Source organism: Triplophysa rosa, linkage group LG7, assembly GCF_024868665.1.
Source record: "Triplophysa rosa linkage group LG7, Trosa_1v2, whole genome shotgun sequence".
NCBI lineage: Eukaryota > Metazoa > Chordata > Actinopteri > Cypriniformes > Nemacheilidae > Triplophysa > Triplophysa rosa.
In genome coordinates this window covers 21085459-21112217 of record NC_079896.1, presented here as the reverse complement: position 1 = coordinate 21112217, position 26759 = coordinate 21085459, and the positions used below count along the sequence as shown (strand labels likewise).

At 38.9% G+C, this 26759-nt stretch overlaps 1 protein-coding gene across 2 annotated transcripts in view; it reads right to left on the bottom strand.

Moving 5' to 3' along the window:
* cacnb4b (calcium channel, voltage-dependent, beta 4b subunit) overlaps positions 1–23127 on the bottom strand; it is a 30761-nt gene extending 7634 nt beyond the window's left edge. Inside the window, exons 1-12 of one of the 2 annotated variants that reach the window (XM_057338671.1) lie at positions 22859–23127; positions 14753–14836; positions 7150–7281; positions 6775–6897; positions 6474–6601; positions 4347–4396; positions 4065–4084; positions 3765–3845; positions 2740–2798; positions 2459–2568; positions 1793–1944; positions 1495–1590 (exon numbers count right to left, since the gene is read on the bottom strand). In XM_057338671.1, the coding sequence (XP_057194654.1) occupies positions 1495–1590; positions 1793–1944; positions 2459–2568; positions 2740–2798; positions 3765–3845; positions 4065–4084; positions 4347–4396; positions 6474–6601; positions 6775–6897; positions 7150–7281; positions 14753–14836; positions 22859–22921 (1098 nt within the window). In that variant the 5' untranslated portion in view covers positions 22922–23127. Of the gene's footprint in view, positions 1–1494; positions 1591–1792; positions 1945–2458; positions 2569–2739; positions 2799–3764; positions 3846–4064; positions 4085–4346; positions 4397–6473; positions 6602–6774; positions 6898–7149; positions 7282–13649; positions 14233–14752; positions 14837–22858 lie in introns of those variants that run through there. The other variant, XM_057338672.1, reaches the window with a different exon arrangement.
* Positions 23128–26759: the final 3632 nt, after the last annotated feature.

The following is a 26759-nucleotide window of genomic DNA, read 5'->3' as shown; positions in this document are numbered from 1 at the left end:
TTTATTTCCCCTTAACATCACCTGAAGCCTTTGACTGGGTTCGAGACCCATTTAGCTCATCTGCAATGGATAACGCAAATGGACTGTCGCTGCAGCAACTAGAGCAGCTCACTGAAATGAGACAGGACCGTGGTTTGAAAATTACATTCAGTGACCTACCTTTGGACAGTTTCTGGTTGACTGCTGCCAAAGAGTACCCAGTCATTGCAGACAGTGCAATCTCAGTGTTGTTATCTTTTTCCACAACCTTCTTATTTGAGCTCAGCTTTTCCAGTTTGACTTATATAAAGAACAAAACTAGAGAAAGTTTGAGAGCAGTTGACCAAGAGCTGCGTGTGTCGTTGTCATCATTTCCAGCAAGGATATCATCTTTGTGTTCATCAAAACAAGCTCAAGTTTCACATTGACATCATATGTGAGTACTACGTTTATTATAATATGCTGTCTTAACAAGCAATTTAAAGCAATGCAGTTTTGTGCAATTTTGTTATATTTTAGTGGTTAATGTGATGCTGGTGTGCCGTGAAATTTTTTGCAAATTAAAACTGTAGAATTAAAACAGCAGAAAAAAGGTTGGGAAACACTGCTCTAGACGGACGTGTTTAACTGTTATGCCTGCGTCTCGCGCTGTTTGCGTGTGCGCAAGGTTTCACATAAGGTTTTAATACGCTGTGTCAAGTTGAAATCATTTCAATTTTTATACACAACGCAGCTCATCAATGTCAGTTCCACAGCAGTTGACCAATCAGAAGACCCCGAAGGCGGGACAAGTGTCATAAGCTTTTGTTTACAATAGCAACTTGGCATATGGCAATTTCTGTTATCAAAAGAGTGCAACGAGACCCTCGTGGTTTGCGTTGCGCTTTTTCAAACCATTCCTGAGCGCTGTGTCGTGCTATTTTAGATGCAATGATGTGTCTGTGCGAACTACTCCTAATTCCTGTGTATTTGGGCATAGGTGCGACACTATTCTCGTAAAATATGTGATGCCAGGGGCCTTTGAAACGTCCGTGCCCAGGGCACATCAAAGTCATAATCCGTCCCTGAGTATATTGTGCCCTATTTTTATGGATTTTTTTACAGTGTGGATTTCACAGACAGGGTAACATTTACCCATTATTTTTCATAGACATCAATAAAATTAAATTAAATTTTGCTTAAGTTTCCATATTAGATATTTCTCTTGAGAAAAAGATTCAGAACTTTATTAGAGTGCCAGAAGAAATCTCATCAATGTCACAAACTGATCTTAGATTTGACAAGTTTGCAGTCAAAAGAATCCAAAAACTGCTTGGTTAAGCATTTTCCCAAGCACATTTAGGAGAAACATGAGACTACGCTATATAAATAGCTTTTATATAAAAACATAACTGAGAAATCAAATCTCAAAAATTAAAACTCTTTTTTTTTGGTTATACTGTTTCTTTAACATCTTTCCTTGTGTATGTGTGTGTGTGTGTGTGTGTGGGTGTTTGTATGTAAGAGATGACGCACCGGAGGACACTGTGCTAGTTTATCTGCTGCTACGAGCTGTACATTGAGGTGTTTACTCTGCGACTTTCCTCTCGACTTGATGAGCCTCTGGAGGACCTACAGTGCAGAGATACAGACATAATTAATTTCCATTGAACTTTGGAGTTAAAGGGATAGTTCACCTCAAAACATAATGGTATATTTATTATATAAACAAGTTTGTTTTTGAATGAACAATCCATAGCTTTGGGATTTAAATTGTGTTTCTCTAAATAAAACACAGAAACAGTGAGACAAGAGTGTATGTGATTGTTGTTACCTTTGGAGAAGACACTTTGACATGGACGATGATGGGTGCTAGTGAAGTCTTCATCAGTTGAGCGGGATGGTTGATGGTGTCTGCGTCCAGCACAACCAGCTGGAGCGAGCGGGCAAGTTCAAATATGCGCTCAATCTCGCTCTGGACCTCAGCTACACACGTACAACACACACAGGGATAGATATTAGTGATGCAAGGCCATCTCATCCATAATAAATGGTGATGTTTATAGACCTTATGGAAATCTATCACACTAGTAATGACTTATTGTCCATTATATTGCAATATGGCGGTTTAAAGGAGTATTCTGAGTTAAATACAATGTATGCTCTATAGACACAATTTTCATATCGTGATAATTGCCAGTTCTTTTCTCATGGTGTGCAGTATTGTCGCATGTTATTAAAAAAGGCTGAAAACTAAAAAAACAAAACATAAATAATAAACTTAAATATAAAATCAAATATAAATGAAAATAAATAATTCCAATATAAAATTAAAATAAATAATTAAACGTATACAAATAAATAAATACATAAAATAAATAAATAGTAGCTCAAATGTCAAACTTAATTGCTGTAATACAGAATTAAATTGAATTTAATCCAGAATATTCCTTTGCTAACACTTTGTCAAGTGTGTTTTTACTCTCTCTCTGTGTCTTACCAAGGCTCGATCTGGTATTTGAGCGCTCAATAATAGCTCTTTTGCTGGGATTGTTGAGTACTGATCTCTTTGCCAGCGAAATGTCTGCCGTCACACGTGTGATTGTTATCCTACGGCAATAAAAACATTTGTAGTTAACGGCAATAAACTCTGTGATTGCAATATAAAACCTTTGCTTATAACATTTGCAACAGTCTTTTAAGTGCAAAAATAGTCTTCTAAGAGGTGTACAAGATCATCACATGTGATTATGTAAACACCCTTTACGCTACTATACTTACCTGCCATCAAAACGGTGTTTTAGGAAGTCAAAAAGAGCTTTCTGCATCATATCAGTTACCTGTACAAAAGATATTTGAGTTGAATTAACTACTGATATTAAGATTGACTTTATAGATGCAATGTGTCATTTTTTGGAGGATCTATTGACAGAAATGCAATTTAATATACATAACATGTCTTCAGAGGTGTATGAAGACCTTACACAATGAAGCATATTACCTTAGAATGAGCTATTTCTATCTACATACACCACGGGTCCATGTTGTTTCTACAGAAGCCTTAAAAGGACAAACTGCTCTACACAGAGCGTTATCTCCTTCAGCAAGGAAGTGAAAACGTGACGACATCTTAGTCCTGTTTTAGCCCCCGTAGTGCTTCGAAGGGGGGGGTTGGGGGGAGTGAGCCGTTGGTTGGTAATAAAGGACGTACTGATTCAATTTTGTTTTATGAACGCCGCTACTTGCTCATGAAGTCATAAACTTACTCAATAAAACAAACCTCATTGTGATTTGAAAGGAAGTAGCTCTAAATAAATCCCCAACACCAAGTCTGCATCTAATTTGGTTTTATAAATCGCTAACCAAAGGGGCTTGTTTTCCTCACACACGCCTCCTTTCAGTCTCTCTCTCTCCATTGTTCCTGTTCTTTTCATTCTTTTTTGTCTCTTTCTAATTTCAAACCATGCTCTACTTTCTAGCACTGACGTCTCCTGGACCCCGGAAGGTTGTTGCCATGGTAACAGAGCGGCGGAGAGGAGGAGTATGTTTTTGTTTTCTCTGTGTGAAGAGATGGAGAGACTGGAATAGATATTATATTTTTTCTGTTATCAATAACCCAAATGCGCACACGCAGATATGCAGCCAGTCATAAACAGAAAGCCATCTCTATGGCCTTGACGCAAGAATTTACAGTTCCGTCATTATTTTTTGATGAATTCGCTTGTAAAAAACACCCTCACACCTCCGTAAGACAAGATATTCATATGCATTATGACAGTAAAGAAATTCATTGTTTCCAAACCCACCTCATATCCTTTTAGAGATGGACCAACCAGCACCACAGGCCTCATGGAAGGCACGACATCATAGGGGGCCACATGTTCAGTCTGCACAAGAGGTCATTGGTCAATAACAAAGACGCACTGTGCAAACGCCAATGCTTACTGTATATTTATCAAAGATCAACACCATTAGGCATTAAATTGTTTAGCACAATGAGTTTTAAACAGGAATAACTGTCATTTTGACAGCAATCTGTGTTTAGGAGTGAATTGACAGAAATGCATCTTCTTGGTGAAGGTCTTCCATCCTTTGGACACACTTACCACTTTCTGTTTCTGCTTGCCTGTACAAAGAGAGGGAAAAGAAGGAAAGTCAGAATTGTCATCGTTACGTTCGGCAAATGTGTGTTGAAAGCAATTCAAGGCATTCATGATTCACTGTCCCATGCTCACAAGAAGCTGCCCGTTTGATCTTTAGCCTTACGCAGGACAGTGTTGAAGTAAAATCATCCACTGACGAATTGCCTACGATTCCGTTTTTCGGGGAGATGCCTGTAACCCCACCCCGTGTCATAAAATCCCACCCCCTACGGATCATTGGCTCACCTGATGACATCACATCCCCCAAACTGGAGGAGGAGCTTCCACTGGACTTACTATTGAAATGAGCAGACAAACAGAAACAGAAAGAGAACATTTTTAGTCTGTCCCAACGCACGAGTAGACTACTCTCTAAGGCTCTACGCTTATCACTACATGCTATAAAAACTGGTTTCTAATTGCTAATGCGGAAAACCTGGCCAGACCCACACTGCCTCTATGTTCATATCTCTAGAACTGAGGTTGGATGTATGTTTTAATGGTCAGCTGGGTTTGAGGGTCAGTCATCCGATATCAAACTGTAAGCGGTGTCATCTAACCAGAGTCTCATACCCAGTTTTTAACAAATCAAATGTTAAGCAATCTCGACTAGAAAACAGTTTGGGAGCATGTTCAATCAGTTTCCAATAAACTGCCTGCTAGAAAGTCAAAATAACATGCACACAATTGGACTTCAAATTGTGACTTAAAAATAAATTCAAATGTTTTCAAAATCAAAAACTGAAATGTAATATTATTTTTAATAACCACACAAATCTCATTGTGGTTGGCCCAGTGTTTATTACTGTTGTAAGTACACTGTAAAACACTGTTGGCTCAACTTAAAAATATAAGTGACCTGACTGCTTTAAAATTTTGAATTAATGCAACTTAAATTTATAAGTTAAGACAACGAGTTTGCATGAAATTCATTAGTTAACTAATATTTTTAAGTTGAATGTACTCAACATTTTAAGGCATCTTATTTTTTTAAGTTAACCCAAAAAATGTTTTACAGTGGGGTTTTCTTTTACCTTGTGCTCATTGTTTTTAAATATATGGCTTGCATGGATTTTATTTACATTACAAAAGAGATGCAAAAATTTTGGGACACTCCCTTGCCAGTTGAGCATCACTGATCTAATGCATATTGTGCATAAAAACGGCAAAAATTACAAGCTTTAATCTGATGTGGATGCACAAATTTTTATCAGTCTGTCAAAAAAATATTTTTTTAAGACTTATACAGTAGCATTTACTAAAGTAAACATTTTTAGCAAAGTGACACTGATACATCAGGTTAGATAACCTGTCAAATGACTATTTACCAGATACATTTAGTCCCGCATTACAGATGGTGTGATTTTTTTTCTTTTCTTTTCTTTTTAACTAGTCATGCTACTATATTTATACCTACAAAATAATTCGAACCGGATACTTTTTTCTTAAAAAGTCTGCACACATTTTTCTCTGATTTCTTTCCATTACAATTTGTGAACATGGCTCCACTATTATATCAATACGCTACCATTTTGCGTTGACACTGCTGTAATTTCATAGCATTCATTTCAAGCACGTTACTCACTTGTCAACAGTAACAAGTCTGTAACACTATTGATCATAACTGTCAACTAGTTTAAACATGATAGTTATGATGAGCATCAACCAAAGAACAGGACACAATGTGTCCCGATGCAAGATGTAACAGAGAAAAAGGCAACAAAGTGTAAATATTCAGACCTGATGTGAAATTGAAATGCAGATCCTCTGGGCTTATTCTGAGTGCTCATCTACTTTAAAATATGCCATGTTCCCACTTTACAAAGTCAGAAGATGATTCTTTGAATGGCCATCTCACCTTTATTTAATGGCAATGTTTATAGACATTATGGAAATCTATCAGAAACTTTTTTCGAAACATCTATCCTGTCAGATTCAAATAAATAAACAAATAAACATGCGGTGACTTAATATTTAACTTTATACACATTTGTGCAAACTACATGCATTTCCTGAACATCGATCACATGACTTGAACACTGCTGAAACTTAAATTTTGCATTATGTTTCTATAACAACAAGCTAAATACTACAGTTTATAATAAGGAAACTAAAGAACATTTGGTTTTCAGCAGATTGGGAGTGGCACCCGAAATAACTTGTTTTTTTTACAATTGAAATCACAGATTGCATAGCACTCTTAAATGATTAAATGCATGTGGCGCACATTTTGGGGAAAACTAGGAAAGATTTCATTGCAAGGTTAGTTAAATCGATGAACAGGGCTTTTGTTGTTATGAATATTCAGAGCCGTTAGCTCATGGAAAATCAAATGCTCCATCAACTAGCTTGAAAGCTTCTCTTTCTGCTTACCCTTGTACACGGCTTTTCTTCAGTTCCAGCTGCGCTCTGATGTGCTCCAGCTTCAGAGGACTGGGGATAAAACCAATCTCACAGCCTTCCTTCACCAGCCTACCAATCCACCAGTCATTATTAAACTTCTGCATATGGAGCAAAGAAAGGACAAAAGAAATGAACGCTCAGACAAACTTTAGAAAACAATGTCAGTGTTTGTGAAAGCAGTTTTAGCAATTTCTTTTCTTCAGAGTTTTCATTTTAAAGGAGGCTTTCCCAAGTGGTGACCCTGTCGCTAAAGGTCGCCAGGCCTCTGTACCTCTTTGATATGCAGGAAGTCTTTTGCGTCAAATGAGATGGCGGTTCCAGGCACGGGAACATCTTCGTCCAGAGCACCACAGTAACTGACGTTTGTCTTCACGGCAAAAGCCACCGCTTTGGACTGAAATTTGAGATTTTTAGGATGGAATTACATACATAATTACTCTAGTAACGTTGTGCATATTTTCATGTGTTTCTAAGAATACGTTTCATTAATGCATCTTGCAATTTATAATTGCACAACTTGGTATTTTTAAATAAAATTGAGTACAGCTAAACACAAGTGTATAATATTGCCGCATGAAGAAGGTGTTGAATGTGATACATGACATTCCATTATACTTCATTAATATTAATATGTAGTGAGTGTGACCTTTGCTCTCTCCAGCTGCTGTGCAGCCTGCTGTTCTCGCTCCTGCCGGCCCTGACTGCCCCCCTCCGGCCTCTCCTCCTCCAACGACACATCTGAGTCAGATGGCCTGCTAGTGTAGGAATCAGCTGAGCCCTGCCAACACACAGCAGATATTATATTACATACATGCGGTACACATACAGGTAACAACTCAAAACCCTATGCTGCCATGTCTATTCAGCAACTTGGCCTCCTTCAGGGAAGTCATCAGACAGATGTCTGTGAAATTGCTGGATAAAATCAAAATAAAACAAAAATTTTCTGAAACAATATGAAACAAGAACATCAAGTTTCTCATGAATTGTGTTTCTTAAAGGCACAATATGTAATTTTCACCGCTAGAGGATGCAAAACAATAGCTCGATGACGCTGTGAATAAGCGTGAAATGATGAGACTAAATCCAACAAGACTCAGAAATCATATTCACGGATGATGTAATGAAATTAAGTTTTATAACGTTATATTATAACGTAAGCCAACAGAGTGGCTTGATAGAAACAACAACGACCACCTCTGCATTTTTTCGTGAGACTCGATTGCTGCTTCCGAAATCGCATACTGTACCAGTACGTACTGAATTTGAATTAGTACCTACCTATCGGCCGTTTAAACAGTACGATATAGTATGAGTGGGTGTAGTATGAATACATTTCAGACATACTGCGTCCGCCATGTTTTATGGTCATGTGACCCGTATGCTCTTTGAACTATGACGTATTAACAACAACCTATATGTGAGCATTGATAATAACATAATTTAGTCATAGGAAATTCATTTATTGGCACGGACGGACGGACGTCCGCCTTAAAGTTTTCCGCTATATTTATTTGATTTACTTTTGAAATTTGACCGATGCTCATCTCCCATGGCATCATGGGATAGAGAAGTTTCCATCCGATCCACACTCACGAATCACGGCGGAAGTAGTAGACCATCCGGGTAATTCTCGCCTACTGTTTTTTGCATACTTATGTTTCGGACATACTATTCATGACTCATACTCATTTTTGCCTACTACATAGTATGGAAGTAGGGGATTTCAGACGCAGTGAATGTTTTGCCCTGAGGTGTGTTCAAATGCATGCAGCGATGCACAGAATGATCAGCGTATGACGTCAAAGAGTCGATTAGAGAAATCGATTAGGCGATTTTTGCACAGTTCTTCAGTGAAGCACGGCTAAATTCTGCTGCACCTGCATGCCAGAGAGCGCTCTCGTGCAGAAACTCCAATTAAGCTCCACAGTAGACATACAACTCCACACGTAGTTCCAGGAAATGCTTATGGGGATCTTTCCATAGACATAATAAATACCTAGACCTAGTTGGCCACTTTGCACCGACGGCACCGCCATATTTGTGAGGGCAACAGTGCACTAAAAGCCCACTGAACCAGATGGGAGAGCTGCGAGTATTGTAAAAGTACAATCACGTTTACATTTCTAAACATATTTCAATAGTTTACGATATATGTAGAGTACAGCTTCAGTAGCATCATATCTCGATAGTTATAGCCTACTTTAAAGTTAATGGTTGTCATAATGAAATTTGAAATCCATTATTTGTGCCTGTTATTCGTGAGAATCCACTAGATGGCATCATGTTCAGTGATATGTTAAAGACAACACAGCCAACAGAATAAATTACCACGTTGCAGTAGTCGAGAATAAAACACAGACATTTAGACATTGTTACTGAGATTTATTTGAATCATCTAACAAACACCCAAGGTAATATAGTTTAATGTACGTATTATATAAAAAACAATGTTTTTCACTGTGGAAATGGCTTTATCTGTAGTAATTGTAGACATTTTCAAAGACAAAAGATATTCTTTTATTAATCCGGTAAAATTGTTACAGCAGTAAAACATGATGTATGTGATATAGTAAAATAAATAACACTGCCCTGCATTATACGTATGAAATAGCAGTATTTAGTCAAAGTAAAGACGCATTGTTTTGATTTTGCCCAGGATTTTAAAGTGAATAAGGGCTGTTCTGATCATGTGCATTTAATCTACCTTAAATTATTTCACATTAGCGATGTGTACACAATTTTTAAGACGAAATGATTGCTTGACAAGCCTGAGTTTGAACAGTTCTGTATGACAATAAATACATTTTCAGGTCTATAACCATCTTTAACTGGAGTCGAAACGTTTCTGCGTACTTCACGTAAATAGAAAAGTATTGAAATTAGTTGAGAAATGAAAACGATGTTGTGTTATTATCCAGAAAACGGCAGCTCCACCATCCACTCGTATGTCTTTACAGTCGGCTTTTGCCCTCACCAATATGGCGGCGGCGTTGACGTACGATCCAGCGGAAAATGAATCAACTAGTTAATAAAGTGAGTGAAAGTGACCTATTTGTCAGATATGGTGACCCATACCCAAAATATGACCTCTGCATTTAACCCACCCAGAGTAGTGAACACACGCACAGCAAGTCGTGAACACACGTACACCCGGAGCAGCTATCACTGCAGCGCCCGGGGAGCATGTAGGGATAAGGTGCCTTGCTCAAGGGCACCTCAGTCGTTACCCTGAGAATCGAACCGGCAACCTTCTGGTCACGAGTCCGACTCTCTAACCATTAGGCCACGACTGCACCTATATATATATATATATATATGTCCATGGATCTTTCTATCACTGTTTTTCAAGCCTTCTCAAGTATTTTAATGATAATAAAGTAGCCTATATTTATAATGATGATGTGTGACAGGTGTTGCTTTCTCAAATGCACGTTATAAACGACTCAAACTTATAGTGATTTCAGATCTGGCAGCACTTCCTACTTATTAAAGAGCCGTGCTTCCCAGACAAGCTGCTCATAAACACATAATCAAAACCGTCACGATCTCATAATCGCACTAGACGCGTCGATATACGTGATATTTAGTGAAAATCGTGCAGCCCTATTTCAATACAAAAATCATAGATATTGTATCTTTAAGCCCCACTTCCAGTGAATCAGCAGCTTTTAACGACTGATGATTGGCACTTTCTGCTGGCAGGCAGGACTTCCATTGCTAGAGTGGCTGAAAATATAACTATATATAATATATAAATATAGCTAACTAGCAAAAAACTTTTTGGCAAATTTTGTATTTATATTTACACAAATATGATGCGACATGGATATAGTAATGTAAAATGTTTGTCAATATTTATTTTAACATCAGTTACCACAAAAAAACATATATAATAACAAATAGTTCACAACAGAGTAACCAACACAGTACACATAAAAAGGATCTGGGCTGTAACTCTCACCTTGAGGCATCTGTCACAGTTTAAGATGAATATAAAAACATTGAATTCTAAGGTACAGAACTTTATATTCTAGAATCTCCAGCTGGACAAGAAGTGTTATGTATAAAGAAACTAAATAATTGTGCCTATAGGCTTTCAACACCTTATTGTGCCATACAGTTACTTCTATTTGTCTAAAGAGTTATCAGATTTAATCTACCAAATTTGTTTCAACACACTATTCTTTACTAATAAAATTTGTAAATAAATGCCGCTTCAAAGATGCATTGAAAAGCTTGGAAAGTTTTCAGTAGTAGGTCTTTAGTAGTTACTTTGTTTTCTTAGCATTCCAACAAAATCACATATTCTACATATCTACGCATACATACCTTTACCGTTCCCTTCTCAGGGCCATGAAACACTTCACAATACATAATCTGAACATTTCCCCCTGCAATCTCAAAAAAGTCTTCTGAAGGTTCCATGAGAGCATCACCTGATCCCTATCAGCACTGAACGAAAAATAAAAACCCACACCTCTTATGATATTCACACGTATTCCCTTCAAGATAATTAGGAAGGTCCCGCCAGCGTCTAATTAATGAGAGATACTGGCCAAAGTGAAGTGAAGTGAAGCTAGGAAGCTGTATTCTGTTAATCCAATTTGGAAACAACATTAGCTCAAGTCAGTGAAAAGAATGATCGGGTCAATATCGCAATAGAGAGAAAGGCAGAGGGAGAGCAAAAAAAGCCTTGCAGTCGGCTAAAAAATCTCAGCGCACTGCCTGTGGCGAAATGTTCGCTCCCCGAAGACAGCCACTCCACACAAGCTTACTTCAGCAGGGACCCAATTGAGGCCGGTGAGTCCAATCACAAAACGCCTGATTCGGGAAACAAAAAATGCACAAGTTTGCTTATCTTTCGTCGCAGAAGTGATGATTCGGAGCAAACACTGAAAATTCTAATGAATGGCTTTCATCCTCGATTTTGATGATAACACTCTTTTTGCTGAAGAGTGACTATAGTGCCTGTAGAGATTATAACATCATACGTAATACAATGGAGCAAAATAAGACAAATCTGAATGGGAAGGTGCGTCTCATTAAACAAACTAAAACTTTTATTAAGCTTAGACGTTGTACGTACACATTTCCACTGGGTTTGTAATTTCAACATAAAATGATTATATCAATGAGCAAATAGTCTTTTTTCACACACATATAGACCACTTTGGTAAACAACGTTGGACCAATGCTGGTCCAGAAGAACTTCCCGTTTCAGTTTTTTTACAGAACTGAATCAAAATGTTACACAAATATCTTTAAGATTTAAATATACAGCCGTGGAAATAATTAAGAAACCAATCCAAATATTTATTTAAAATCATTCAGTAATAAAATTTCAGTCCAGTGTCTGTTGAATTTCAACAAAATCAAACATCAGGTCATCCAACAGCAATGTGAAAGATGAACAGCATGACAAGACACATGAAAACTGTGATAAAAATAAAGGAATAATTTTGAACAAATATTACTGTTGTGTTGCTTAAAAGTGAATATGAACTTGTTTTCTTTGCAGAATTTGAGGTATGAAAAAATACAGAGCATCTTTTCTGTTATTTTCACCTGTTTCTACTGTTTTCATTTTCTGAAAATAAATGCAACAATAGTTTTATTTGAAATTTGGGAGAAATATTGTTAGTTGTTCAGAGAATGAAACACAGATTCTCATGTTACCACATAACACATAAAATGTTCTCATAATTTTTTCCGCAGCTGTATGTCAGATCTAATGACAAACAGAGAAGGTTGTAGCCCCAAACACCAGTCCAAACAATCCATATATCTCAAGCTTCTTTAGGTGCGTAAATCCAAAACATATAAATCCAAAGAATAGAAAAGGATCCGCACAGCTTAAGACTGGCCAAAAAGGCTCGTAAAACAAGGCTCTTTTTATAATAATATTTTACACCAAAGTGCAAAAATGTGCACCAAATTTTTCGACAATTTTGGCCAAAAGATCTGTACAAGCCTTATCTTGAAAGTGTGCAAATCTTTTCCTATGCTTTGGATTTATATGTAAGATTAAAAAACTGGAAGTGCTTCTGGACCAGTGTTAACCTCTTGAGAAGTGGTCTATAGCCTTTTTTTGATATACAAACAATATTGTGAATGTCTCGGTAAAAATCAAATGTGTCTTCATTAACTTCTTTCATTATTCTAACAATAAAAAAAGCAGATTAATGCTGGATTTGCAAAACCTTTCACATGATATGCAAGATTTTATGAATCATACATGCATTGTGTATGTTTGTGTTCTGTGTGTATATACAGTGCATATGCTATATTGTGTTTATAACGTATGTCCATTCTATATTGTGTATACTTGGTCTCATGTATATTTTTTATATTATTGATTTGATTTGTTATAGTTGTACACACAGCACTCAATACTGTACCCATACACTATATTCATTACATGAATATGAGAACACATGGATATAATCATTAAACCTCACACCACTTATCCTGTCTCAAATCGATGGTCTCCATACGTACAGAACAGCAAAACATAAATACAGCTGATGAAAATTAGAGTAGGCTATATGGGTCTATAACATACACATGCAGTCCCTAATGGCTTTTCCAGACTCTTGGCTTGATCTCATTCTAAGGCATTCAAGTGGGCCACCAAAACCATGTGACTCATTCCATTCTACACATCAGCAAGAAATCGCTCTCCCTCTTTAACAATTCTATATGATAACACATTAAACAGCTTGAGGAGAAAGCTGGTAGGCCCCACAGAGACACGTAATGTTTCTACAGCGTAATCCTAAACAAACTCCAATTGAAGAATGAATGAAATATGGTTCCTTTCTTTCCTTTTTTACAGCAGTGTTCCTAAAATTCGCTGTATGGAATAGGAGTGAATGCTCGTGGGAATTGTGTGCTATTAAGAACACATACAGAAACACACAAAACCCTCTGATGAACATCTCCCCATAGTACACCCACGGAGATCGGTGGGCTGCATCTTAGAAAACCATGGTACACTGAGTCTCACAGGTCGTGTATGTGCAGAACAGCTGAGCCAATGTTCGGCACACACACACTCGAGCGCGCTCACGCACATGCATATAGCCAGTGGGAAAACACTATATATAGCTGTAGTCAATTCTAATCGAGAGAAAAATAACTCACCGCCTCCGAGTCTTCAAATCCATGCAGGTACAAATTGTCATACATGGAGGTTTATTATTCCAAATAGGTCTTCTTGAAGAATAGAAAAAAGAGAGCAGAAGGTGGTGAAGATGTAAAAAGAGGGGGAGGAGGCAGCCACCACCGCCACAAAAAAAACGAATCGATGGGGGATGACGATCCCCGTGCTCCACAGAGGAAGAACAAGAATGGAGGGTGAGAGATGCCTCACGAAAGAGGATGGAGACACAGAGAGAGAGAGAGAGAGAGAGAGAGAGAGAGAAAGCAGGCCTGTGCAGACGGCTCGGCCTGCAGGATGGAGCAGATCCCTCGTTCAGCCTCCAATTTTCTCACATCCTTAGGCAGGGAGAAGCTTCCCAACGGCTCACTGACGCGAACGTTTCATCATCTCTCAGCACACACGCTCACACACGCATACGCGGCACAGCACAGCTCCCCGCATCAGAGAGAGAGAGAGAGAGAGAGAGAGAGAGAGAGAGAGAGAGAGAGAGAGAGAGAGAGAGAGAGAGAGAGAGAGAGAGAGAGAGAGAGAGAGAGAGAGAGGGAGAGGGAGAGGGAGAGGGAGAGAGAACCCTTCCTCAATCTCAGCCTGATGACACAGTTGACCAGCTGTATGCTGATTGGCCGAGCAGCCTTCCAGTCAGAACAGCTGCTGACGTGCGTTCTCCTTGACTGTGAGCAGTAATGAAAGAGAGAGTGAGCGAGCGAGAGAGAGAGAGAGAGAGAGAGAGAGAGAGAGAGAGAGAGAGAGAGAGAGAGAGAGAGAGAGAGACGCTCTCTCTGCTTTTTCTTTCACTCGCCCATTCTGTTATTTCATTTGAATGTACTATTTTTGTCAGATTATCTTTTTTAATGTAAATATAAAATTCGGGCAAATTTTTCTTTTCTATTACTATCAAAATAAAAAACAAAGAAATTGTTGTAGAACATGCTTGCTACATTTATTTTGCTTGGCCATTGTATGTAGGTAATGATTCACTTCAGCCCAAAAATTATTCAGCTTTAAAGAACAGGTTTATTGGCTAGACAAGCAAAAACCAACTGATCTGGATTTCCTCTCTTCCACAAACGGACAATGTCTTTACCTGTCTCAGGATAAAACTGGTGGAGGTGGTACTGCCATCAGACCTTTTCAGTCGACTGCGCCGTGAGTATGTTCCCCTGTTCACCTGTAGAGGGGGCAATGATGAAAACATGAAAGAATCGTTTAGACATGGTTCGCTCTAAAAATGGTTGGGTTAAAACCAACAAACTTTGTTTTTTCTTAACACACCCCTGTCTGGTGTGTTTTATTTGTTTAACACACAATTAACACAAAATGACACAATGTGTTAGAATGACACTTAAAGGGATAGTTCACCCAAAAATAAAAATTCTGTCATCATTTACTAACCCTCAAGTTGTTCCAAACCTGCATAAATGTATTTTCTCTGGTAAACACGAAACTTTGTTATATTTTGAAGAATGTGGTAAACCAAACAGTTCTGGGACACTATTGACTACTAGTTGTCATGATCAGAGGCAACGGACTCAATTGCGGGGAAAAACAGAGAGGTTTATTAATAAAACCAACGGAAAAAACAAAACAACAGTCCAGGCAAAACAACAAACAGTCAGGGTTGGTGACACCAGGTGGCAGGAAACAGTCCGCTGGGAGGGAAGCTCGTCCCGACTCACTCCGAAGAGAGAAACGAACCCGGGGAGAGAAACTCAACCCGTCCTGAAACTCCAATGCAGAGCTGAGGTGTCACCAACCAGGGTCCTGGACGCCACCGGGATAGAGCTGGCCTGGAATGGGACAACCTAACAGGAACTAAGGCACTATGGGGGTGGCAGAAATAAAAAAAACTGTCAAAAGGCAAGACAAAGCAAAATTCAGGCAAGGCTGAAAAACGAGACTGCGGAGAATAAGGAATTTTGCTATGGCAAGGCAGACAGTACAGGCAAAGCACATATACATATAACACAAAACGATCTGACCCAGGACAGTAGAACAGAAGGGAATATAAAGGGAAGGAAATAAGAACCCAAACGAGAGACAGGAGTGGCGAGAGATGAGACAATGATTAGAGCAGGTGAGAAGACTGAAACAATAACGAGGAGACAACAGGGTAACGAGGGGGCAGGGTCACACCACAATAATAAGAAAACGCATGGCAGGCTGTAAACCACACCATGTGCTAGAAAGAAACAAAACATCAACATTAGAGAGGAAACAAAGACACACTAAACAGGAACCCTGACAGTACCCCCCCAGGAGCGCCACCAGGCGTTCCAAAGGGAGAGGAGGCACCCACCCAGATAAAAACCCCAAGAACCAAAAGACAAGATTAAGGAGGGGGGACAAGACAAGACTGCCAGGGGAGGGAACACGGAACAAAAGGACATGGGGGAAGGAAGGGGGCCACTGACCACCAGGGCATAACGGGGGGGAAACAAAGGGCGCTGAAGAAAGCCTGGGGGACCAGGACTGGGGTGGAGAGGAGGTCTCGGTGGAACAAAAAAAGGAGGGAGGGGAGGCCAGGGCGGGGACAAAGGGTAGGTAAAGGGGGCAAGGCCAGGACCAGGTAGCCAGGGCTGGGATGACGGGTAGGAAGGGGAACCAGGTTGTGGTGAGGCAGAGGGGGCAAGGTCGGGGCTAGGTGATCAGGGCTGGGAAGGACAGGTAGGGGAACCATCCTGTGGTGAGGTAAGGGGGACAAAACCGGGACTGGGTAGCCAGGAGAGGGCAAAGGGTGAGGGAGTACTGGAGGCTGTAACTGATTTGGATACAGGGACTGGGGAAGCTGCAGCAGACTCGGTGGCCGGCTCGGGGAAGATGGCCGCTGACTTAGGGCCTCCTGGCCCTATAGGCACAGTCGTGGAAGCCGGCTTGGGGGAGGACATAGCTGACTTAGACATGGGAGCAGGGGAAACTGCAACTGACTTGGACATGGGAGCAGGGGAAACTGTGGGTGACTTGGATACGGGGACTGGGGAAACTGCAGTAGACTCGGTGGCCGGCTCTGGGAAAATGGCCGCTGACTTAGGGCTTCCTGACCCTAGAGGCGCAGCCGCAGAAGCCGGTTTGGGGGAGGCTGCAGCTGACTTAGACATGGGAGCAGGGGAATCTGCTGCTGACTCGGACAAAAACAGAGAGGTTTATTAATAAAACCAAAGGAAAAAAAAAAACAGTCCAGGCAAAACAACAAACAGTCAGGTTTGGTGACACCAGGTGGCAGGAAACAGTCCGAAACTAACCCACTCAGGGAGGAAGGCTGTGCTGGGAGAGAAACTCAACCCATCCTGAAACTCCAATACAGAGCTGAGGTGTCACCAACCAGGGTCCTGGATGCCATCGGGATAGAGCTGGCTGGGAATGAGACAACCTAACAGGAACTAAGGCACTAGGGGGTGGCAGAAAAACTGGTCAAAAGGTAAGACAAAGCAAAACTCAGGCAAGGCTGAAAAACGAGACTTCGGAGAATAAGGAATTTTGATATGGCAAGGCAGACAGTACTGGCAAAGCACACATACTGTACATATAACACCCAACGATCTGACCCAGGACAATAGAACAAAAGGGAATATAAAGGGAAGGAAATAAGAACCCAAACGAGAAACAGGAGGGGAGAGAGAGAAGACAAGAGTAGAGCAGGTGAAAGTCATAAAACAAACAAGAGACAGGAGTGGAGAGAGATGAGACAATGATTAGAGCAGGTGAGAAGACTGAAACAATAACGAGGAGACAACAGGGTAATGAGGGGGCGGGGTCACACCACAATAACAAGAAAACGCATGGCAGGATGTAAACCACACTATGTGCTCGAAAGAAACAAAACATCAACATTAATAGAGAGGAAACAAAGACACAAGAAACAAAACATCACCACAAGAGAGGAAACAAAGACGCACTAAACAGGAACCCTGACAACTAGTAGTTGTTTCCTTGTTACAGAAGTCATGGTGCCCCAGATCTGTTCGGTTACAAACATTCTCCCAAATATCTTTCTTTGTGTTCAGCAACATAACAACATTTATACAGGTTTAGAACAACTTGAGGGTGAGTAAATTATGATAAAATTTTGAGTGTGGTTTTCATTTGTCATTTAAAAGTATATATTTTAGAGACAAAAAAAATTTAACCAAACAACACAAAGTGTTAAAATGTGTTGAATAAGCTAGATATATATAGGGGAAAAACAGAATAAATAAAATGTGCAAACTGACTCTATACAGAGTTTTACAGAAACATGGTAATTGGCAAAAATGTGAGTGCTGGGATGTGAGGCGCTATCAGAATTTTTTTTGAAGATTACAGTGCATTACTGACTGTTTTAATAAAGTTACACAGTAAAAATGTTGGTTCAGCTAAAAAAAAGCTACCTAGTTGCCTTAAAATTTTGAGTTTAGTCAACTCAATGAGAAATTCTAACTTAATATTTTTAAGTTGATTTAACTTACATTTTTAAGGCAACCATTTATAAGTTGAACCAACAAAAAGCAACAAATAATGTTTTACAGTGTACTGTAATTTATAATTAAAGCCACTTTTATGACCAAATTAATTAAAATTTTCTGTGCAATTTATAACACATAGGGGAGACCGGGGATGATAGTAACACTTTTTGTTTGAGTGTTAGTAACTTTGTGTTGAATATGTTCTGAAACTTTGATATATAATAGCCACATCACACTTAAACTTGTATTACATAATCACAAATTATGTGAGTTAATGTCAAATACAAAAAGTTCCGTTGTTACAACCTACCCCACTACTGGGGTGAGTTGTAACACTAGCCGGGGATAGATGTAACAGTAAGAGGTTATTTGGTGAAATAGTTTATGCAATGCAAGAACTTAATTGAAATGAAAAAAGGGAAGAATATAAACTGACGAAAATTTATTTTGGAACTTTAAACTTAACACTATAACAAATTGCAAATTGAGTGTGAGTTTGTGTATAATCAACAGCGTACGGGACACCCCCGCGGTGCGTGGGGACCCCGCCCCTTTGATGGGCCCTGTCGCAAATTTACCTAATTATGGGTATCCTTTGTTTTTTTTAAAGTCTGGGTAAAACAATATTCTGAGTCGGTGACAGGGAGCAGAAAGTGATGTTTAGTGTGGGGCAAGGGTTTAAAATGGGCCAGTGCCATCCGAGGCACGGCACCTAGGCTGACAGCCTCGCTGCTCCGTGTTAGTGCGCGGGTCTTCTGTTGTTAAGAACAGTGCTCGCATTGAAGGGGGGCTGGCCCCCATAAGGCATTAGCGACCCCCCATAAGAAGTAAAAAATAGACTTATGTGGGTCCCTCAGATATTTTTATTTGAGTAAAAATGATAATGACAAATGTGATTAAATTCATGCAATGGATATGGTAAATTTCGTGAATGAATTACAATAATTTATATTAAGTTTGTTTATGGGCTAGTTGTCATGTCTCTTTAAATTTTAAACGCCCCGCCACACATCTAAAGACTGCTAAGTGCAGGACATTGTTGACATGTCTGATTGATCGGCTTCGCTCCGGTGAAGCTAACTTCAGCTAAAAAATGGAGAATAATAAACCTCCACTCGCAGTCGGGAAGAGGAAGCTTCTACTTTTTTGAGGGGTAATTTTCTCTCTCTCTCTCTATATTTCCACTATATTTTTCAACTCCATGTCGGGGCTTTTGTATTTCTTGCGTAAATTATTATTAGGCCTGGTTCTGGGGTGCTAGAGATCTCGATTAAGATGAGTGACAGCTTTTTAGTAATTATAAAGGGAGTGCTAGTTGTGCGGTTTCTGTGCTAATTTATATATAATCCATTCAGAATTGTATAAAACTTGTTTTTCATGCTAAGACCAACGGCCACATACACGCTGGAAAGTTTTGGGAATTACATCGGCATATAAATGCGGGATTCACTCTTGAAATAGCTATGATTGGCATATTGATAGCCATAGTTAGTTCCTGAATAAAGCCGAATAAAGCTGAATACAACATTTGGACTGAAATGGTTGAATAGTCTGCTGACTGACAGACTCACTCATAACAGTCCCTTGCCGCCACCTACTGGACGTAACTATGTAAACTGCACTGAAATCATTGAAAAATCCCCACAACACTAACACACAGACTGACAGTCGGTCTTGTCACAATTTATATTTTTAATATCTAATAAACTAGTTTCTTGCATTTAAACAAGTCTTTTGGAACAAACATTATTATCACAGTGTCAATCATCCAGTTATTTTTAGGGAAAATAGTAAATACTACATTGTTAAATAATGCTAGAATTATTCTGTTGGACGTACACTACTGTTCAAAAGTCCTTTCTGTTCACCAAGCCTGTATTGATTTGATCCCAAATACAGTAAAAGAAGCCTGTTCTTTTATGTAAGCCTGTTTTTAATAAATAGTATATAATTATGCATATTATGATCAAATATATTGTGTATTTTGTATAAATTGTATATTGCGAGACTAACCCCCACCAAAAAAAAAATCTTATGGTGGGGACCCCCATAAGACTTGACTCAATTCGAGCACTGGTTAAGAAGCGGCACTCCGTCGCGCCCCAGTATTGTTTTAACAATTTACCTTTTTATCAGTATATTCATTTACATTGTTAATCGTGGAAAACTGATCTATATGCAACATAGTAACGAAATCAACGAAAGCGACACATTCGCACATTTAGTGCGCAAAGAAATCCATCTCTGCGCGCGTCAGTCGCGCACTGCCTATTCATTAGGTCTGTGCAAAAATATCGATACAGGTAACTATCACAAACTTTTTTTTTCTATGGTGTATCGATAGTGATACCTCTTCTATCGATACGTAAGGAATAATTGACGACGGGCCGTTCAATTATTAGAAAGTTGATGCACACCCCGAGGTGGAAATGCAGCTACGACGCAAAGCGGATATTTCGAATAACTGAACGGACCGGAGTCAATTATTCCACTTGGACATTGTTCAAATGTTTAATTTCAATGTTTGTCATGTTATCGTCTTTTAAATGCTGTTGATGGTAGAACTACTTTCTTGCGCATCTCATTTCAAGCGTTCGTTAGAGCGAACGGACTCTGAAGCTTGAGCCACGTGGTGGGCGTGTGTGAGCGAGCGAGAGACTGCGCGCACACCTGCATGTTTTCAGTAATGTGACAGAAAAGCCAGTGATAATAAATTATTTATTCCTCGTATTGTTTCTATCTTCAGCAGTAAAAAAATCACGCAAACTTTTGAAAGTGTAGGTCTATCAAAATATATTTTAGTAGTGCATTTTGTTTTTTTATTTAGTTATTTATTTAATTCAATTTCAGTATATGCATTTCTTGTTTTTGAAATGCTTTGTTTATTGAAATGAAACTGCACACATTTCCATTAACAGTAAAGTTTGACATTATAAGCATCAGATCAAGATCAGGGTGCTGTGTGCGGTGATGGTCTGTAGGCTACACTATAACCTTCCTGTTGCTTAAACTTGGAGAAGTGAAATGGAACTGTAATGCTTTCAGTAGACCTGGAACACCTTCATAGGTGTGCATTTACTGAAAGTTAATGCATACCCATAGAACGTTTGTCAACCAATCAGATTGAAGCATTCAACAGCCCCGTAGTATAATTTTTTAAAAATCATGTCATATACATACGGCAAAAAGTAAGTGGAAGCGAGCATGGCGAAAAATATAAGAACGCTTCGAGCTCTCAGAGCTGATGTGTGGGTGTGCTTTGGTTTTAAAGAGGTCATATGACACGGCTAAAATGAATATTATCGTTTGTTTTAGATGTAATGAATGTGTATTCACGATTTAAGTTTAAAAAACGCTATATTTTCCACATACTATGCATGTTTGTATCACGCAAGGATTTTTTACAAAGCTCATCGCTCTGAAAAGCGAGGTGTGCTATGATTGGCCAGTTAAATCTAAAAAATCTAAAAAATAAAAAAAAATCTTAACCAGTGTGTAGTGATTGGTCGAATACTGCAAGTGTGTGACGGAAATGTAACGCTTCTCACCATATTTGGAACATCAGGTTCCAAAGCAATTGCACTGACAGGTACGCCCACCTTACTTGCGTACTTGCATACATTTTGGCAGTCTTAGTCAACTCATACCACGAACTGACGTGGATTTGTGGGGGTGTGGTTACACGAGGCATTTTAGGCAGGTCTGGGTGAGCATTCGCTTTTAGATAGAATGCATCTTTTGTTCCGACACTTTAATTTTTGCAATTTTACGTGTCTAATACATGCATGGGCAACTTATAATACACCAAAGACACAGATCGCGCCATATGACCCCTTTAAGTCTCCCCAACTGGAAAATGCTTAGGGTTCTTCCTGTGAAATGAGGAAGTCACGCATGCATATACGTAGCCCATTTATGGTGCATATATTCCTATAAGTTATGTGTTTCATGAGTAATCAAACGCACAACCCTAGCATTGTTGGGGCCATTCTCCACCAGAATGAAGAGACTTCAAAGTAAAAGAGTAAAAACACAAGAGTCCTTTGGTTATTAAAGAGATATTAGGCTTCCTTTGCCTCTATCCTCATTAAAAATTAAACAATATAACAGAAGTTTAAAAAATCAAAAGAGAAAAAGACTAAGACAGCCTGAGGCGGGAGTGTGTGGAAACTGACAGAATTTAGTGACTTCAGGGACAAAGCAATTAGCCGGGTCTGATTTGTTTCTATTTCAGTGGTCTCTAGAGCTCTATACTACTGTTTGAGTGTAGACGGAGAGCTTGTTCCTTTCAAAGTTGGTTAAATAAGGCCACCTAAAAGTGGGTCAATGTGCTCATTTCACAGCATTAGGGTTGTTCTCTTTATTTAGTCAGGTACTCCAGGTGAGTTTCCTTCATTTTCTGTCAAAACAAAAGGATTCCCATATACTCAAACAACAATTTTTGTAAATTATGAAGCAGTAAAGATAGCAAGTTAAGTTATTAAAGTTGCATTCGAAAAAACATTGGGAGATAGAAACAATTTCGCAACGCATTCAACACAAGCACATCAAAGTGTAGCTACATTTGTGTTACATATCCTACAAAACAGTTTGACGAAGAATAAAAAAAAACAGAGCAAAGTACCAAAACCATTAGCATACATGGATATATTAGAGTTTATAGTACGCTTTATTAAAGTGTATACGATTTAGGTATCACATAAATTAATATATTTTAATAAGTTAATATCTTAAGTCTTAATGTTCGTTACCTGGAATATTGGCGCTTGGATGCCCTCGCCGATCTTATTCCTAATATAAATATGTCGCGACATCTCGGCCAGCACATCGGTCCAGATCGGGGGTTGCTGCTGGCCTCCTGGTCCGGCCCAGTGGAAGTTTGGCGGGTTTCGGACTGCTTGATCCAGCTTCGGTGATGTGAGTGCGTGTTTCCTCTCGCGCGTGAAACTCCGCTCTGCTGTAGCGCATCAGATGAGGCAGAAACTCGTCAGTGTGACAGGTGTCAGGTGCGCGCGCGCACGACAGCGCTGCGCGTTCTCGAACGAACCTTGAAAGAAAAAGCCACTTGGATTTGCGATGAAAGCATTGTCTTAAAATAAAACGCAAAGCTATCAAATCATTCTGAAGGTGAAGCACAAGAAGTTTTATAGGAATGTGTTTCTACTCGCCTACTCTGTAAAACATTTAAGGAGAAAGGAGCAGCACATAGCGCCATTTCTCCACGCAGCGGCGGTATAGTTCAAACAAGCTAGGCTATATGGGCAACTTTTTAGTCACTGGAACCATTATTTTTACAACATTGCATATCAATTTATTGTATTTAAGTTTTTACATGCACACCTGTTCTTCCCCATTCAAAAAAATCCTTGAAATGGAAACACTGTGTAATTTTGTTCAGATTTTTTACTGTTGAAAGCATTTGTCAAGCTCTGTCATTTAAACTTGTTAAAGAAGGGGTTAACTCAAGTTATAAGAACAATTATCCAAAATATTTTCCCTAAACCAAAATATAGGTGTATCCAAACATTACGTTTTTCAATAAGGAATAGTCAATCACTAACAAACCACACCTAAAATTAAGCTAAATTTGCATCCTTGTTTCCCATTTAGTCATGGTTTTCACACAAGTTGTTCAGGTTTGTAAATTTTATTTAGATGTGTTTAGTTTATTATTAGACTTTTAGTGCTTTAAACTTATTTCAGTTTATTTTAACAGTTTTTTCTTTAGATAAGTTTTTCCAATAATTTGTAGGTCAATATTTCGTTTGATTTTAATAAACAGAAACGTTTTTATTCATTAACTAAAATAACCTTGGTATAGTGTGAGACAGTAATTCCTTGTTCCAAAATACATAATGTACACATAAATAACCGATGAAAAATGAACTCCATAGTTGTTAATGGATGTTGGGATTTTTCTACCAGACACAAGGGCATCAGTAAGGTCAGGAATGTGTTGTGCTATCCAAGGTCACTGGTTTGAATCCTGAAGCATGCATGGCTCCAGATATCAGACATGTTCACAAGTCTCGGAGGTCCAAGTCAAGTCTCAAGTCATTGAGGTCGAGTCTAAGTCAAGTCTCAAGTCTCTTAGGTGGAGTCCAAGTCACATCTCAAGTCTCTGTTCTATTTTTAGCAATAGTTCTCTCAGTTATTGTAATTCACAGCGTATGAAGCTAAATCAGTTTTGAAATATTACAACTAATTTTCTCTACAGCATGTCTTGGGTATTCAAACCAGTGCTTCGAACCAGTGTTGATGCTGGTGTGATAGCCTGTATTTTTTTCTATTTACTGGGTCTTTGCGCCACATTTACCGGTGCAAAATCAAAATACATTTTATGTGCAATAATGATGTACTTATATGAACCATTTTGCTGTAATCTAGGCCAAATTAAGTAATGTAATGAATTGCATGATGTGTAATTAAATGTTCCAAACAAAGATTTAACAGTTGTTTTTACATAATTTACTTGACCTTAGAATGAAATTAAACCAGGCCATTACCTTTATTTTTCAGAAAAGTTCAGTAACTACTATATGCATTGTTGCAACACAGAGAATATTAGACCATGAACACATGTACTAGTTCATTCAATCTCATTTGATTTAAATGACTCGTTCAGTAGAGTGTATTCATTAAGTACATTCAACCAATGAAACACTCTGACAGGGCTCACACTGAAGCGCTATTGGCTTATGGCATGCCTCTTTGAAGAACAGCTGCACTCCTTGCTTGAGACTGAATGAGAAATAGCTTTCAAAAAGGCATATTATAGAAACTGTATTACCTTTCTTCAATCATGCAAACATGTTTCATACTTGCTTTGATCTTTAGCATGTCATTCAATCTTTTAATATACGACTTACTTCTTTTGGCTTAACTGTTACTTTATGTTGCATTTCACGTTATGCAGCAGCTGGCATTAGCAGATAAGTTAACATTGGCATATAAAATATTCGTGCTTGCTTTGTAACGAGTTTCAGGGTGACTCACCTACAGTCGCGCTTCAAGTTTGTGGTGCTTTACCGGCGATTGTGAAGGAAAATAAGACACACTGTTAACCGCGTGGAGACAGTGCTTCCTCTTTACCCAGAGATTGCTCTCTACCGCTTTCAGTATATGAGATAAACAGCACATGCGCGCAAGCCGATGTCCGACAGGTCGGACAAGAATATTTTCGTCTCGTTTTTATGTTAACGAAAATGTCAGTAATTTTTATTACAGTTTTCGGTATCACTCATTCATTATTATTTTGTTATCGTCTCGTTTTCGTTAGTGAAAACATGTCGTTAACGAATATTTTCGTTATAGTTTTCGTCAACGAAATTAATACTGATGTAAACTATTTAAAGTTAATCATTTATTATAATATCTGCTGCACTTAAATGGTCTGGACAGAAGCTACTAAAGTAAGACTTGGCTACATTTAGTCGTTTATATAACTATACGATGAACACGCGTCCTCCAGATGCGTCGTGCGTGTACATAATAATGCTGACTTTGTGTGAGATGAATCGTTGTGACATTTGCTACAGAACATAATGGATTGGTAATTAATAGACAAATGTGTTATATGACGCTGTCGTGTGGGGAAGTAAAGGAAGAATGTGAATGAAATGTTCTACCAAAATGACGTTTTTTACGAGTCTCATGAGTCACGAGTCCAAGTCAAGTCGCAAGTCTCTAGGCTTGTTCGACTTGATGCGGCTCCGCAAGTTCCGACAGGCGGATGACATCAAAGTACCGCCAGAACGATTCGAAAAACCATTAAAAGTTTGCTGTCGAATCGCTCTCGCGGTACTTTGATGTCATCCGCCTGTCGGAACTTGCGGCGCCGCATCAAGTCGAACAAGCCTTCTGTTTTTGCGACTTAAGTGCGACTCGAGTTCAAGTCGCGGACTCGAGTTTCCATCTCTGCCAGATATGAAATGAAAGGTGGGCCAAGTGATTTTCCAGTGAATAAGATAAGACTGTCTCACCAAAAAAGGGAAAACAGAAAAGAAAAATGTTGAACATTGAAAAATCTGGTGCTGACTTGAATATCACATTCATTTTCTGATTGGCTGTTATGTGGTGTGTGGGCAGGGTGGACGCAGAGTCTCGCCAACTCCGTTCACTGCAACGGAACAGTTTTTCCACAGCAACGGCGGTTCACGGATCCTCTCTCAACGGCTCTGGGTGGAGGCAGGGTGGGCAAAGCTTCTGATAGGGTGGCACCCCCGTGGAGCCGGGCCTGTCCTGAAGTTACTTTTGTCTGCCAAACACATGCTGTTTTTTTTCCAGTGATTTTTCTGCTGGCTGCATTTACAACTGATTGTACAGAACATAACAGTATAATCTTTTGTCTTTGCTTTAACCTTACACGAGCATTATTCATGTTAATGACTTCATAGTTGTATATGCTCATTTTACATTAACAGCAATCCATGGGTTTTACTTGTTTGAGAAATGTATGGCATAACCTTAGCACGACTTCCACAGGTTACACATTTTTTAAATGTATTTCTTGCAACAAGAGATTTTCATAAATGTCAAGCTTTCTTAAATAAATATTTATCCAAAATCAATGCACTATGAATGCAACACTAGTTTTTCATTATTTGCTTTTGTGTGCCTAAAAAACAGAAAACACATTTTCTTCAAGATCAT